The sequence below is a fragment of the Microchirus variegatus genome (assembly GCF_963457635.1).
Source record: "Microchirus variegatus genome assembly, chromosome: 16".
Taxonomy (NCBI): domain Eukaryota; kingdom Metazoa; phylum Chordata; class Actinopteri; order Pleuronectiformes; family Soleidae; genus Microchirus; species Microchirus variegatus.
Genome location: NC_139817.1, coordinates 1,665,007 through 1,679,577, shown reverse-complemented (window position 1 = coordinate 1,679,577; position 14,571 = coordinate 1,665,007). Strand labels below are relative to the sequence as shown.

General features: G+C 42.1%; 7 protein-coding genes across 7 annotated transcripts; 4 read left to right on the top strand and 3 right to left on the bottom strand.

The window, feature by feature from the left end:
• Nucleotides 1-83: 83 nt before the first annotated feature.
• Nucleotides 84-3,852, top strand: nots (nothepsin; the record flags this gene model as incomplete). Its single annotated transcript, XM_083902835.1, has 9 exons — nucleotides 84-145; nucleotides 855-1,035; nucleotides 1,121-1,238; nucleotides 1,488-1,606; nucleotides 1,822-2,021; nucleotides 2,528-2,653; nucleotides 2,740-2,884; nucleotides 2,970-3,068; nucleotides 3,664-3,852. The coding sequence occupies 9 exons, from the start codon at nucleotides 84-86 to the stop codon at nucleotides 3,850-3,852; spliced, it is 1,239 nt and encodes a 412-aa protein (XP_083758961.1).
• A 664-nt stretch (nucleotides 3,853-4,516) lies between these two features.
• Nucleotides 4,517-4,831, top strand: LOC310938171 (histone H4; the record flags this gene model as incomplete). Its single annotated transcript, XM_083902622.1, has 1 exon — nucleotides 4,517-4,831. Exon 1 carries the CDS (start codon nucleotides 4,520-4,522, stop codon nucleotides 4,829-4,831), a length of 312 nt encoding a protein of 103 aa, XP_083758748.1. The 5' UTR covers nucleotides 4,517-4,519.
• A 681-nt stretch (nucleotides 4,832-5,512) lies between these two features.
• On the bottom strand, nucleotides 5,513-6,385 carry LOC310938155 (histone H1-like; the record flags this gene model as incomplete). The annotated part of the gene is made up of 1 exon (XM_083902606.1): nucleotides 5,513-6,385. One exon carries the CDS (start codon nucleotides 6,383-6,385, stop codon nucleotides 5,747-5,749), a length of 639 nt encoding a protein of 212 aa, XP_083758732.1. The 3' UTR covers nucleotides 5,513-5,746.
• Nucleotides 6,386-9,093: 2,708 nt separating this feature from the next.
• On the bottom strand, nucleotides 9,094-9,477 carry LOC310938504 (histone H2A-like; the record flags this gene model as incomplete). Its single annotated transcript, XM_083903019.1, has 1 exon — nucleotides 9,094-9,477. One exon carries the CDS (start codon nucleotides 9,475-9,477, stop codon nucleotides 9,094-9,096), a length of 384 nt encoding a protein of 127 aa, XP_083759145.1.
• Nucleotides 9,478-10,652: 1,175 nt separating this feature from the next.
• Nucleotides 10,653-11,039, bottom strand: LOC310938638 (histone H2A-like; the record flags this gene model as incomplete). Its single annotated transcript, XM_083903181.1, has 1 exon — nucleotides 10,653-11,039. One exon carries the CDS (start codon nucleotides 11,037-11,039, stop codon nucleotides 10,653-10,655), a length of 387 nt encoding a protein of 128 aa, XP_083759307.1.
• A 308-nt stretch (nucleotides 11,040-11,347) lies between these two features.
• LOC310937825 (histone H3.2) lies at nucleotides 11,348-11,758 on the top strand (the record flags this gene model as incomplete). The annotated part of the gene is made up of 1 exon (XM_083902197.1): nucleotides 11,348-11,758. One exon carries the CDS (start codon nucleotides 11,348-11,350, stop codon nucleotides 11,756-11,758), a length of 411 nt encoding a protein of 136 aa, XP_083758323.1.
• A 2,025-nt stretch (nucleotides 11,759-13,783) lies between these two features.
• LOC310938557 (histone H4) lies at nucleotides 13,784-14,095 on the top strand (the record flags this gene model as incomplete). The annotated part of the gene is made up of 1 exon (XM_083903077.1): nucleotides 13,784-14,095. The coding sequence occupies one exon, from the start codon at nucleotides 13,784-13,786 to the stop codon at nucleotides 14,093-14,095; it is 312 nt and encodes a 103-aa protein (XP_083759203.1).
• Between the last annotated feature and the right edge of the window lie 476 nt (nucleotides 14,096-14,571).

Genomic DNA, 14,571 nt, shown 5'->3' with positions numbered 1-14,571 from the left:
TTGCTGTGTCCACACACACACACACACACACACACCGTCAGTCCACTCGTCGTCAGTTTGTGTTGACGCTCAGAGACGAAGACATGATGAAGAAGCTGCTGCTGGTTCTGTTGTTCTGGACGTGGACGAGCTCAGCAGTCGTCAGGTAACGTAAAACACCCTCAACTTTAAGTGTTTTACGGTAAAAAATGTGTTCATTTGTGTTTCGGGGTCACCGATAAATGTAATTCTTGTAAATTTTTTCTCTCAATTTTACACCAAAGTCGAATGGTTTTAAGTCCACGTACGAGGGATTTTACTCTCGTTTTCCACGACTTTGTACTTGACGCTAAAATTAGACGACAAAACTGAACAAATGACAATAGTACGGTGATTAAATAAGGTTTTAAGTAGCGAATGGAATTCATATTCAAGTGTGTTTTAGTCGTATTTGTTTGAAATAACGTAAATACGATTTATTTACTCAACGAGACTTTTAAACGTACGATATTCTTACCAAACTTAACGTTCAGAATCTCTCTCACATTTAACAAAATAAAAAGTTGGCGAATGGCAAAATGTGAATGCAGTAACTGGTGTTTGACCAGAGGGAGGCGGTAGATTCGCCGATTTATTTTTTGGATCAACAAATAACTTTACCACATACACGCGTACGTTGATTACACTATACACACTCTTTAAAAGTGTCCAAAAAGACCAGATTCAAGTATTGGACGACTGAATCTACATTATGCAACGTTGTGGATGCTAACCGCCGCACGGCTAACTTACTAAACGTCGTTTAAAAACGTGCAAAAATTCAAGTTTCAAATTCAAGCCGCTGACCAAGCTGTCGTCGTCAATCACCCGGGCAGGGTCCCCCTGAAGCGGGTGCGCTCCATTCGCTCGCAGCTGCGAGTCGAGGGCCTGCTGGAGGAGTTCCTGAAGGAGCACCGCCCCGACGCGTTCGGCCGCCGCTACGCCCAGTGCTTCCCGCGCGGCACGCCGTCGCTGCGCCTGGGACGCTCCAGCGAGAGGATCTACAACTTCATGGACGTAAGGACGCGACGTCGGCCGAGACGTTCTTCTTGAGCGAACGTTCTTTCATTCTTTAAGTCTTTTGTTTTTTTGTGTGCGTCAGGCTCAGTTCTACGGCGAAATCCAGTTGGGGACTCCGGAGCAGAACTTCTCTGTGGTGTTTGACACCGGCTCGGCCGATCTGTGGGTGCCATCAAGCTACTGCGTCAGCGAGGCCTGTGGTACTTAACCTAACCATAACCACATAGTCTTTAACTTCAACCAGGTTCCTCAGATACAAGGTTCTGCCATATCCGGACCAGGTCTCCATGAGGACCACTGGTCCTGAAAAGAAGTCATTGTCCACACTTAAACTCCTGAGCGTTTGTGGGTCAGGACGACACGACTCTGGTTGAGTTTGTTCCAGGCTGCGATAAGAAGGTCCAAGGTCGTTCACTCTTTGTGTGTTTGTGTGTGTGTGTGTGTTACAGTGTCACACCGGCGCTTCAGGGCGTTCGACTCGACCACGTTTCGTCACGACGGTCGGATGTTTGGGATTCATTACGGATCTGGTCACCTGCTGGGCGTCATGGCCAGAGACACTCTGAAGGTACCCGAACAAACCCTAAAAAATCAAATGTCGGCAAAGGAGATCGAAGTCCAAAAACGTACAGAACTCCTCTTCAGAAAGCCTCTTCAAGAGAACTCCAAAAAGTCCAGTTGCAACTGATTCAATGATGTGAATCTTCTCAAACATCTGTCCAAATACACATCGACCATTAGTCGCCCAAATGTGAGATGTGAGTCCGCTGTTTTCTCTTCCAGATCGGTGAAATCAGCGTCCTGAACCAGGAGTTTGGGGAGTCGGTCTACGAACCCGGCGCGACCTTCGTGATGGCCAAGTTTGACGGCGTTCTGGGCATGGGTTACCCGTCCCTCGCAGAAATCCTCGGGAACCCCGTTTTTGACAGCATGTTGGCGCAGAAGGCCGTGGAGCAACCCGTCTTCTCCTTCTACCTCAGCAGGTTCTACACATTCATAGCGTCTTTGATGGAACACCTTGAAGTCGGGGTTCTTCAATCCTGGTCCTGGGGACCCCAGTGCCCTGCATGTTCTAGAAGTTTCCTTGCTCCATGAGGTGTGTTGGAGTAAGAACACTTCTAAAACATGGGGGCACATGGCACTGGATCCCCAGGACCAGGATTGAAGAACCCTGCTCTAAGTGTTGCCAAGGTTCTCCAGGTGCAAATTGTCAGGATGATCTCGAAGAGTCCAAATATTTCAGAAGACTTCAGGGGGTTTAAAATTGTTTAGGAGTTTCTGGAAGATTTGGAGGACCACAAAGGATTGGAACCTTCCTTTAGGATCTTTTAGGTCCAGGAAGTTCACAAGGATTTCTGAAGGTTCCCCAAATACTAGAGAAGAATCCCAAGACATCCAGAGTAGATATTTGTCACAGGGATCTGGAATTCTGATGAATTCTAACATTTTAAGAAAGCACATTTAGTCCTTTTTTTGTTTGTTTCTGCAGGAGAACCGGCAGCAACAGCCCACAGGGTGAGCTGATGCTGGGGGGAACCGACGAGTCCTTGTACACTGGGCCACTGAACTGGATCCCGGTGACTGCTAAAGGATACTGGCAAATCAAACTGGACAGGTTTGACACGCAGAAATGTATTTACTAAAGTCGCAAACTTGTACCGACAAACGTACAAAATGTACCTTTTTTTGTTTTTGTTTCAGTGTGGCGGTACAAGGTATGAGCTCTTTTTGTCCTCACGGTTGCCAAGCGATCGTCGACACCGGGACCTCCCTCATCGCTGGACCGACCACGGACATCCTCAACCTCCAGCAGCTGATCGGAGCCACGCCCACAAACATCGGAGAAGTGAGAAGAGTTGGCAGTTTTTTCCAGGGAAAACATGCTAACAACATGGTGCATCATCTGATTCAACCTTTACTTCTGTGTTTAGTTTGTGATCGACTGTGTCCGGTTGTCCAGTTTGCCTCACGTGACGTTTGTCCTGGGAGGAAAAGAGTACACGCTAACGGCTGAACAATACGTCCGTAAGGTAACGACCGCAGTTTTAATCCGAGTCTGTTTTTGACAGGAACTTTTAAACGGAGAGTCTCAGATTCGCAAGGTCTGGGCTTTTGGTCGTTCCGGGGGATCCATCGGGCCATCTCAGTCCTGGGGTGTTAGCTTTGTTTATGCCTCTACACGAAAGGTCCAGTATGTAATAATCAGCGACATCTATTGGTGAGAACAGTTGGCGATTAGGGTATGAGTTTATTTCTTTAAGGCGGTTGTCAAATCGGGTTTCTGGTACGGACTTGGCTAGTAGTGGCGTAGAGAACTACGGTGGCCTACATTTTTATTGGTTGTAAGATCCTGCTTAGGTGCCGTAGAAACATGGCAGTGCAAGATGGCCACCTCCGTGAGGCAAGGCCCTGGCGTAGAGTACTTATATAAAAATCTGAGGTCAATTATCTGCAAATAAAACCTCCAGGATGTTACACACAGGACCTTTAAAGCTCCTTTTAAATCCTAACGTTGTTGTAGTAACATTTGAAATGTTAGCACAGGCTAATTTTAACATCAAGAACAGTTTCTTCTGTAAAACTTACGTTAAAAAAACAACTGTTATATATTTTCTCAAACTTCAGGAGATGCTCGGCGACAAGCAGCTGTGTTTCAGCGGTTTCCAAACCGTGGACATCTTCTCCCCCGAGGGACCGCTGTGGATCCTGGGAGACGTCTTTCTGACCGAGTTCTACAGCGTCTTCGACCGAGGACAGAACCGGGTCGGCTTTGCTCCGGCGAGACACTCGAGCGCAACGGTGACCCAACAATAGCCGACGGCTCCGCGCGGTCAATAAATATATTGATTTTAAAAAATTAACTTTTGTTGTTGTTTTTGTTTTAAAGGCGCCATATGTAAGAATGTGGCCAAAAATGGTTACTACACTCAGATTTAAAATACTGAGGTCTTTTAGGTTTTGTTTTCTCCGCCATTGTAGCTCAGACATAACTGGCAACCCGTGGTTGCTCGGCAGCTGAGACAATGATTGGTAGACGGCGGTAGGTGGCGCCACATGCCAAAACATGATTTCAAAACATAAACATGATTTGCAGTCTGGGTTACAATATTCTAAATGCAACATGAACACGTACATAAAATACAAAGGAATACTGTTTAAAAGCCTACAAAAACTGACTAAAATACATTGATAGCACACTGAGCAACTGACAAATAAAAGGTGATATAATTATGAATTCAAGAATGCTAAATGAAAAAAATAAAAATGTGATTTAAAAACATAAATAACGTAAACACTGTTTCTTCAGCATTTCATCCTAAAACATGACGTTTTGAATCTGGTCTCCTCAGCTCTGATTGGTCACAGCGTGTGTATGACGCAGTACGACGTCACTCGTGTTCTCTATCAGGTCCGCAGTCTGCTACTAAATATCAGCGCCTCCTCAGTTTCTGACAAACCAAACTCTCTCATCTCTGTGAAAATGAGTGGACGCGGAAAAGGAGGAAAAGGACTCGGCAAAGGCGGCGCTAAGCGTCACCGCAAAGTTCTCCGTGATAACATCCAGGGAATCACCAAGCCCGCCATCCGTCGTCTGGCTCGCCGCGGCGGAGTCAAGCGTATCTCGGGCCTCATCTACGAGGAGACCCGCGGTGTGCTCAAGGTGTTCCTGGAGAACGTCATCCGTGACGCCGTCACCTACACCGAGCACGCCAAGAGAAAGACCGTCACCGCCATGGACGTGGTCTACGCTCTCAAGAGACAGGGCCGCACTCTGTACGGCTTCGGCGGTTAAACCACCTGGAACCTGAACGCAACACGACACTCTAAAACACAACAACGGCTCTTTTAAGAGCCACACACTTTCTCTAAGAGTTTCTCAATCTATCTATTTATTTAAAGTAGAGAATATATTTAATAGCATTGCATTTATATGCGTCACTGCATTAACTTTAACACGAATTTAATACCAGTTTAATAGTTATAGATTGTGTATATATACATATATAATATACATTACGTTATAATAATTTCAGCTATGTAGTCTTGAGACGACGGGGAAAAGCAGTAAGGTGAACGTCAGAAATAAAGTAAACATGTAGGTATGAAGACGTGCAATTATAGAAGCCTTTTTGTGGTAATTGTCCATTTTTAATTTTGTAAATGAAAATTTTGATACTAAATACACTGATTATACTATATACATCCATGTGCTATGCTAACAATTCCCCCTGCTACAAATCTGATGTTATATACAGATTATATAATTAACAATTCATTTGTGTTTAACTATAAAAACGATATATAGACGAAATAAATGTAAATTATATTTGCGTTTTGAACACTTGTGTTATTAGAAAAATAAAGTTAAATTACTTTAATACAAATTACAAGTTTGATAATTTTGATATATGACTATTTGACCTCATCACCCCATAACTGTATTAATGAGGGTACATATATAAGAGGGTAAATATATGATCACAAATGCGATTATATTATATACTTATCCGCAAAAATATTAACTAACTATCGTTAATCAGGTAGAAAAGCAAGTAAAACACATTATATTTGTATATAACCATAATAAAACCTCATGTACAACAACATATTTCATATAAATCAATGACATTGTTTGTCTTGTAGAAAGAGTTGTGTGGCTCTTAAAAGAGCCTTTGTGTTTACAGATGTTTTCATGTTTTTTCTCCGCTCACTTCCTCGCTTTCCTGGTCGCGGTTTTCTTCGCTGCTACTTTGGGCTTCGCCGCCTTCTTAGCGGGAGACTTCTTGGGGGCAACGGCTTTCTTCACGACCTTCTTGGGGCTCTTAGCAGCGACCTTCTTAGGGCTCTTAGCTGCCTTCTTAGCCGCCGCCACGGGTTTCTTGGCCTTCTTCGGGGACTTCTTGGCGGCCACTACCTTCTTCGCTGCGGGCTTAGCCTTCTTGGCCGCTACGGGTTTCTTAGCTGCGGGCTTCTTGGCTTTGACAGCGGCCTTCTTCGCCGGCTTAACGGCCTTCACCTCGGCCTTCTTGTTCAGCTTGAAAGAACCGGAGGCTCCGATTCCCTTGACCTGAGCCAGAGTCCCGTTAGCGACCAGAGCCTTGACGGCGGTCTTGACGCGGCTGTTGTTCTTGTCCACATCGTATCCTCCGGCGGCCAGAGCCTTCTTCAGAGCTGCCAGAGAGACGCCGCTGCGTTCCTTGGACTCGGTCACGGTTTTGACGATCAGGTCCCGGACGTTGGGACCGGGCTTCGCGGGCTTGGCCGCCGCCGCCGCCGCCTTCTTCTTGGGGGCTTTGGCTGGGGCTTTGGCTGGAGCCGCGGCGGGGGCTGGTGCTTCTTCTGCCATGTTTAGTGTTCGCTGATGAGAAGTCAGAGTGAACTGATTTTCCCTGAGTAGGGGGCTGTCCTTAAACACACCATGAGAACCGTGGAGACTCAAGCCCGCCGCTGCTCTCCGTCCGTGCTCTCTGAACACCGGGACACTTGTGTTTTCTCTTCACCGATAAAACCACATAAAATCACGGTAGAACATGCGCCGGAGTCCGGCGGTGGATGGAGCCGACAGCTGCGGCGTGTGTGCTGATGTAGAAGCCGCGCAGAGCTCCGGGAGTCTCGGCTTTGTGTCTGTGGAGCCTCCAAACCTCGTCTGATCACCGCCGTGAGCGACCAAGCCCGCCGACTTTTCCCTCTTCTTTGTCGCCTAAAACGGGTCAAAATGTCTCGGGGCTCGGTCAGAACCCGTCCACCGGCTGCTCCACACGTTCGTTTCGGGCCTCGGAGCAAAAACGAGCCGCTGCCGGTGATTATTGTGCGAAAAAGTGAGGCCGATGTGTGGACAGCAAACACAGAGATGATGGAGGCTCATGGAGCAGTGGAGCTGCTGCTTCTACTGGACTCTGATCAATCATCAGTGTCATCAATACTCTGATTATCTCATGTTGGAAAGAAAGAAAACATTATTTAACACTTTATTCATCATTTAAAACACAGTGAAGTGAAGACTTTACAGGAATATCAACCTCTGTGTTAATGCACACTGACAGGAACATGACAAACACTGTCAATACTAACCCTTAAGGTAAAATATAAATATAACAGACTAATCATAATAATAATAATATAAATGTAATATTCAGACAGCACTGAATAACTATAATAACTGATTTTAGTTTTACAGTTTTACACATTTCCTTCAAGAATCACTTTAATAACGTTCACAAAACACTCTTTCTGTTATATTTATATTTATTTTACTGTTGAAATGTTGATTTGGTGATTATCTTATAAATAAAAATAATTATCCTTGGGAAAAACACACTCTTGCTTAAGAGTTAACGTCTGAGTTAAAGAAATATTGGAAAAATGTTGTCAGCAAAATAATATTTGAATGAAAAGAAAATAATACAATACATATAGTGGGTAAAGTATTGGGTGAGGATGTATTTTTGTCATTTTATAGTTTAATTGTGTTTAATTCTGTTGTTAAATTGCTCATTTTAATTCATTCTTAGGTGTTTTACAAACAGGATCAAACACACACTTTATTTATTAGGACAGAGCAGCTAGCATACAGCTGTGATCTGACTTTAGCCAAAGGTTTATTTCCATTTGATGACAATGCTAATTACAGAATATGACATAAACAAACCAAGTGGCTACAGCTAACTGGATGTGAGTGTCCAAATTGGACTTTGAGGCCAAATGTCCCCTTTTTGTTTTGGGAATTTGAGAGTTATGATCAAGGACTCAAAACACTGTCATGGATCCATGATGGTTCTCCAAGCTGCTGTTAAAGCCCCATAGATGATGAAAAAGTACTTATGTTAAGAGCTTGTCTGTAAATCTATCGGAAAAAATATTTTATCTAGGACCCAAGCTACGAACGTCAGGGACCGAAACGGCTTCTGGTACAAATATTTGAAATGAACCTACAGTTAATCTATCATCAGTAATTTTTGAGGGCATTAAAGTGCAAAAAACTATTTTTGCACGGAGGTCAGGTCTGTTGAAAATGCGATATTAGCATTGGGCTCTATAGCGCCCCCCGAGGCGAAATGTGGATGGAGTACGCAAGATGAAGTTACACCCGATTTCATGAAACTTGATGGGAACTTGTAATAACCCAAGACGAACAAATTACTAAGTACATTTGGGGCCACGGCCTCAACTCAGCAGGAAATAAGCCATTTTGAATTTTTAAATATTTTGAATTTTTAAATATTTCCAATTTTGAAATTAGAAACATTTCGAGTTTTGAAATTAGAAATATTTCGAATTATGATGTATTTTGGAATATTTTGTATTTTGAAATATTATTGAAATATTTTGAATTTTGAAATTAAAAGTATTTCGAATTTTGAGATATTTTGAATTTTGAAATTTTTTAGAAATATTTTGAATTTTGATTTTTTTGGAAATATTTAGAATTTTGAAATTTTTTGGAAATATTTAGAATTTTGAAATTTTTTAGAAATATTTTGAATTTTGTTTTTTTTTGGAAATATTTTGAATTTTGAAATTTTTTGGAAATATTTTGAATTTTGAAATTTTTTAGAAATATTTTGAATTTTGAAATTAAATGTATTTCGAATTTTGAAAAATGTTGAATTTTGAAATTAAATGTATTTCGAATTTTGAAATATTTTGTATTTTGAAATATTTGAAAGTCCAGTTTTTTGTTCCACTTTTTCTTTGTTTTGAAAACGTTTTTCATAAACTTGCCTTAATTTCAGGAAATGTCTTCATCCACATGAAACCCCCCCACAAAACAACTGCAGTACATGGCCTGTACATGGTGCTGTTTTTCTTTCGCGTGGCAACACTTCATCTCTTTGACTGTTGGTAAATTACTCACTGATTGTTTGCTCCCTCTCAGCTGGTGGAGGATGTGTCAGGTAGGAAACTTGAAGAATCCCTAAACTCAGGTTTTTTTGAACACAATAATGGAGAATTTCACATTTCCAATCTTAAAATTGTAGTTTTTATTCCAACTTTGATGAACTCATCTCAAAGACAGTGTTTGTGGCTGATAAAAGAGTTGTTGTCGTCGTTGCTTCACTTCTTGGCCTTGTGGTTCTTCTTCTGGACGAGAACAGCCAGGATCTGGGGCAGAACTCCGCCCCGGGCGATGGTGACTCCTCTGAACATCTTCTCCAGCTCGTAGTCTTCGCTGATGGCCATCTGCAGGTGGTGAGGGGTGATCCTGGTCTTCCTGTACGCTCGGGCAGCTTTTCCAGCCAGCTCCAGGATCTCAGCGGTCAGATACTCGAGCACGGCGGCCAGGTAGACGGGGGCGCCGGCGCCCATGCGGGCCGCGTAGTTGCCCTTCCTCAGCAGCCGGTGGATGCGACCAACGGGGAACTGGAGTCCGGCCCTGGACGAGCGGCTCTTTGCTTTGGTTCTGATTTTCCTGCTCCCAGATTTACTTCTTCCAGACATCTTCACAGTTGTGGCTTTTCTCGTTCACGTATCGAGAAACTGTGTCTGACAAACGCTTTCAAACAGGAAACAAAGTCTCTTTAAAATGCAGCTCTTTATCGCAGCTCCAAAATAATTCCTTTGATATTCTTTGAAGTTTACGTCAAAGGAGAAAATTATCAAAGTCATTGTTTTGCCCATGTGGTCATTCACACGAAACGCACAAACTGCAGTACATATGCCAGGCCTCTATGTGGCACTGTTTACAAACCGAGAAAATCTAATTAAACTAGTACAATTCGGCATATACAAACTAGACGCCAAATTCAAAATGCCCGACTTCCTGTTGAGTTGAGGCCATAGTTACGGTTGACTTTTTTGTTCGTCTTGGTCTAAACCATCTTCCCACCAAGTTTCGCTAAATTTGGTGGAATTCAATTTTTCCTTTCGCATTAGAGGGCGCTTTAGAGCCCTTGAGCAACACACAAGTCTGGGAACTATGCCAATATCACATTTTATGTTTTTCCAGTTTGTATGCACGTTAATCCCCTTAAAGATGACAACAAAGCCACGGATATAAAAATAATCTGAAGGATTAACGATAGTTTCATTGACCTTTGTGTGGAAATGTTTGATAAATCAGAACCGATGAGTATAATAAAAAATAATAATTAAGAGAATTTAGTTGAAGTAAAAATCATAAAGTGAGAACTTCGATATAAAATTAGAATGTTGTGACACAAGTGGTTGATAGTTATTTGTTTTAATACAACACGTGTAAGGATGTACTTTGAGTCATGGGAAATAACTTAAATGTTAACAATAAGAATCTCATGGTGCTTTAGTTTAACTCAACATAGGCGTTTATTTGTATATAGCAAATATATAAGTCATATTTTAAGGTCTCATCTGTTTAAAAAGGTACAAGGAATACAATGATAAAAGTATATGAACACGTGGCACAATCTAGAGATTACTCACTGTTCTACAGTCATTCAGTAATATTGGACTTTGTAGTGTCATATTTAAAGAAAATAAATATATTATATGGTTATTAAGTGAATAACAAGTAATGCCAACTCATTTTTATATAACTAAAGTATTATTTGTTATATAAGAGGTTTTAGTTGCGTCTCAGAGAAAGTGTGTGGCTCTTAAAAGAGCCTTTGTGTTGGGTGAGGAGTCCCGTGTTGTGTTTACTTCTTGGCGGCCTTCTCGGTCTTCTTGGGCAGGAGAACAGCCTGGATGTTGGGCAGGACTCCGCCCTGAGCGATGGTGACTCCGCCGAGCAGCTTGTTGAGCTCCTCGTCGTTGCGGACAGCCAGCTGCAGGTGACGCGGGATGATGCGGGTCTTCTTGTTGTCGCGGGCGGCGTTTCCAGCCAGCTCCAGGATCTCAGCGGTCAGGTACTCGAGCACAGCCGCCAGGTAGACGGGGGCGCCGGCGCCGACACGCTGGGCGTAGTTGCCCTTCCTCAGCAGCCTGTGGACACGGCCAACGGGGAACTGGAGCCCGGCCCTGGAGGAGCGGGTCTTTGCCTTGGCTCTAACTTTGCCGCCACCGGTTTTTCCTCGTCCAGACATAATGTTATTGTTGTTTGATTCGAGTCTCGGACAAACTGTGACTCTCGCTCACCAAAGCCTCTCTTTTATCTCGTTCCTCCCGGAACTTTTGGCGCACATTTTCAAAGCGCTTTTTGTCCAATCACGGAAAGAGGCTCGCGCTTCTGGGCGGTGCTGAGCTCCAGGAAGAGCCGCTGACCAATCAGGAGCCGCAGCACTGACGCAAAGTCACCGCCCTCACAGCCGCTCCAACGCTTTAAAAGAAGCGCGTTTCCGCTTCTCCTCATTCTACTTTTCTTGCCGTCAAAGAGAAAAAGAGTTTGTTAAAGATGGCCAGAACTAAACAAACCGCCCGTAAATCCACCGGAGGCAAAGCCCCGAGGAAGCAGCTCGCCACCAAGGCTGCCCGTAAGAGCGCCCCGGCCACCGGCGGCGTGAAGAAGCCTCACCGTTACAGGCCCGGTACCGTGGCTCTGCGTGAGATCCGTCGCTACCAGAAGTCCACGGAGCTGCTGATCCGCAAGCTGCCCTTCCAGCGCCTGGTGCGTGAGATCGCTCAGGACTTCAAGACCGACCTGCGCTTCCAGAGCTCCGCCGTCATGGCTCTGCAGGAGTCCAGCGAGGCCTACCTGGTCGGCCTGTTCGAGGACACCAACCTGTGCGCCATCCACGCCAAGAGGGTCACCATCATGCCCAAAGACATCCAGCTGGCCCGACGTATCCGCGGAGAACGGGCTTAGATCTCAGGAACTCTACTGAACGACAACACCAAAGGCTCTTTTAAGAGCCACACACTTTCAATCTGAACGAAACACACCTCTTCTCAACTTATATATAATATGTGTTAGTGTTATAAATATGAATATGTTTATATATTTTCATATATATATGTACGTATACACACACACAAGAACATATACAGTGCCTACTAAATTGTTGTTGTTTGTAGAGATCAGGTTGAGTTAATACTTAAAAATAATAATTTAATTATTAGATGATACAACAAGAATAGAGTTTGTTCAGGAAACATTGGTGTAAAAAAAACTCCCATTTATCCAATTCATATCTAATCACCATATATATTATGATTTAGACATGCATACATAGATTTTATAAGTAAAATGTTTTTAGGTTTCAAATTTTCTTAAATTATCAGTGAGGATTGTTTTGTTGCAAACTTTTAAATTCATATTTAAACATGTTCTATCAAAACATGAATATACTTAATACTTAAATTAATTCATATGTTTTACGTATTAAAAATACACTGTTATTGCTGTTCACGTGGGTTAAAGAGGAATAGTTAAATCTTTATATATGTTGTAATCTACAAATATATATAACATCATCACCTGTTCCACATGTGATTATTGCTTAATTGTTAATTATAGGTGTTTAAATATAATCAAATTGCACAGGTTTTGAATTTTCTTTAATGTACATACGTGTGATGTGGAAATAGTAGATATAAGTAATGGATCTGGAAAATGATAGTTCATAGTTTTGAAATATTGAAATCTATCTATTCTTTAGCTCCTCTTGTGTTTCCTTTTATCCAATTCAACTTTATTTATAAAGCACTTTAAAAACAACAACAGCAGCTGAAACAATGTGCTGTACACCAGAGATAAATGAATGAAATATGTGACATAATAGACCAAAGAACAAACAATGAAAAATGTAGAAAATATAAAAATAACACAAATAAACAGGTCATACAATAAAACTGTAAAAATATGTTTTTAAAACCTCTTCATCACTTTTATATTTTATTAAACACATAACACAAAACACCTAAATGTGTTCATTTCACTATAGTTTATAGAAGATTTGAATCTACTCTGAGCTCTGATTGGTCAAAGGGTCAGTCATGTAGCTGCAGGCAGCAGTTTTAGACCCACAGTTTTAGACCCCACAGTGAATTGAATGAACACAAAGGTGTTTCGTTGTTGTTTTATTTTAGTTGCGCACATTAGCGTCACTGAAGACAGACTTTTAGTTAATGATAATTTTTATTTTTTTTAAATGAGATTTTTATGTTTGCAGAATCGTGTATTTGTAGCAACACCAGATTGTGTCACATTATTGATAAGCTAACAACGCCAATACTGGTGTCAATGGAAACTTGACCTAACATTAGCTTCAAATGTGAACATTAGCTTACAGCCCTGTTAGCACAAGTTATAATTGTTGTTTTAATAACTGTATGGCCAATGAGGTTAATATATAAACTGCTTTATATTATATCTTATATTATTGTCACAGCGTAAACGTGTAACGTTTGTCTTTAATATTATACTTGTCTGTGTTTTTTAACTACCTTAAATGTTATCTTTAATATTATATTTGATATTGTACAGTTGTCCTATAATTTTGGAAAGGCACTTCTAAATTCAAATCATTCTTATTATTATTCGCAAATTGGCAAATTGACCAAAAATAAACATTTTGGTTATATTTTGTAACTATATGTGGGCTTTTTTGTGTTTATTTTGGTGAACTGCGATTGTTCAAGAACTAACATAAAGATCACAAATTGTCTAAAAATGAACTCCTAACAACCAAATTGAATTACAAATGAAGGGGCCTAGTTCTGCGGTCCTGAAACTGCTGCATGTGGGCCTGCAGCTACAAACAATGGCGGTCTCAGCGTGTGTATGACGCAGTATGACGTCACTCGCGTTTTCTATCAGGTCCGCAGTCTGCAGTTAAATATCAGCGCCTCCTCAGTTTCTTACAAACTAAACTCTCTCATCTCTGTGAAGATGAGTGGACGCGGAAAAGGAGGAAAAGGACTCGGGAAAGGCGGCGCTAAGCGTCACCGCAAAGTTCTCCGCGATAACATCCAGGGAATCACCAAGCCCGCCATCCGCCGTCTGGCTCGCCGCGGCGGAGTCAAGCGTATCTCGGGCCTCATCTACGAGGAGACCCGCGGTGTGCTCAAGGTGTTCCTGGAGAACGTCATCCGTGACGCCGTCACCTACACCGAGCACGCTAAGAGGAAGACCGTCACCGCCATGGACGTGGTCTACGCTCTCAAGAGACAGGGCCGCACTCTGTACGGCTTCGGCGGTTAAACCACCTGGAACCTGAACGCAACACGACGCTGAAAAACAACAACGGCTCTTTTAAGAGCCACACACTCTGTCTTTAAAGAGCTGATAATCTTGTTTTAAGTAGTTTTACACTATTTTACAGTAGATGTAATACTCGTCTGCGTTATTCATATGAAAATACTGCTGTTATTACACTTACACGTGGTACTTGGTACGTAGATTCCGTCGTCTTGGTATGATACCTGGATCCTGAATGCAACACAACACCAAATATAACTTTTAAAGATCTATACACAATCTTTGAAAAGAGATTTATTTTTCAAATTGTCTTGTCCAGTCAATGTAACCCTACATAACACCAGCACAAATAAAAATTTTGAAAATAACATTACATCTAGGCATATTTGATGTAAATACATCATGTATTAAATTAACTGTTATATATATACTGCTTGTAGACATGGTTCCATGTTAATCTACACATGAGTTTAGTTTGA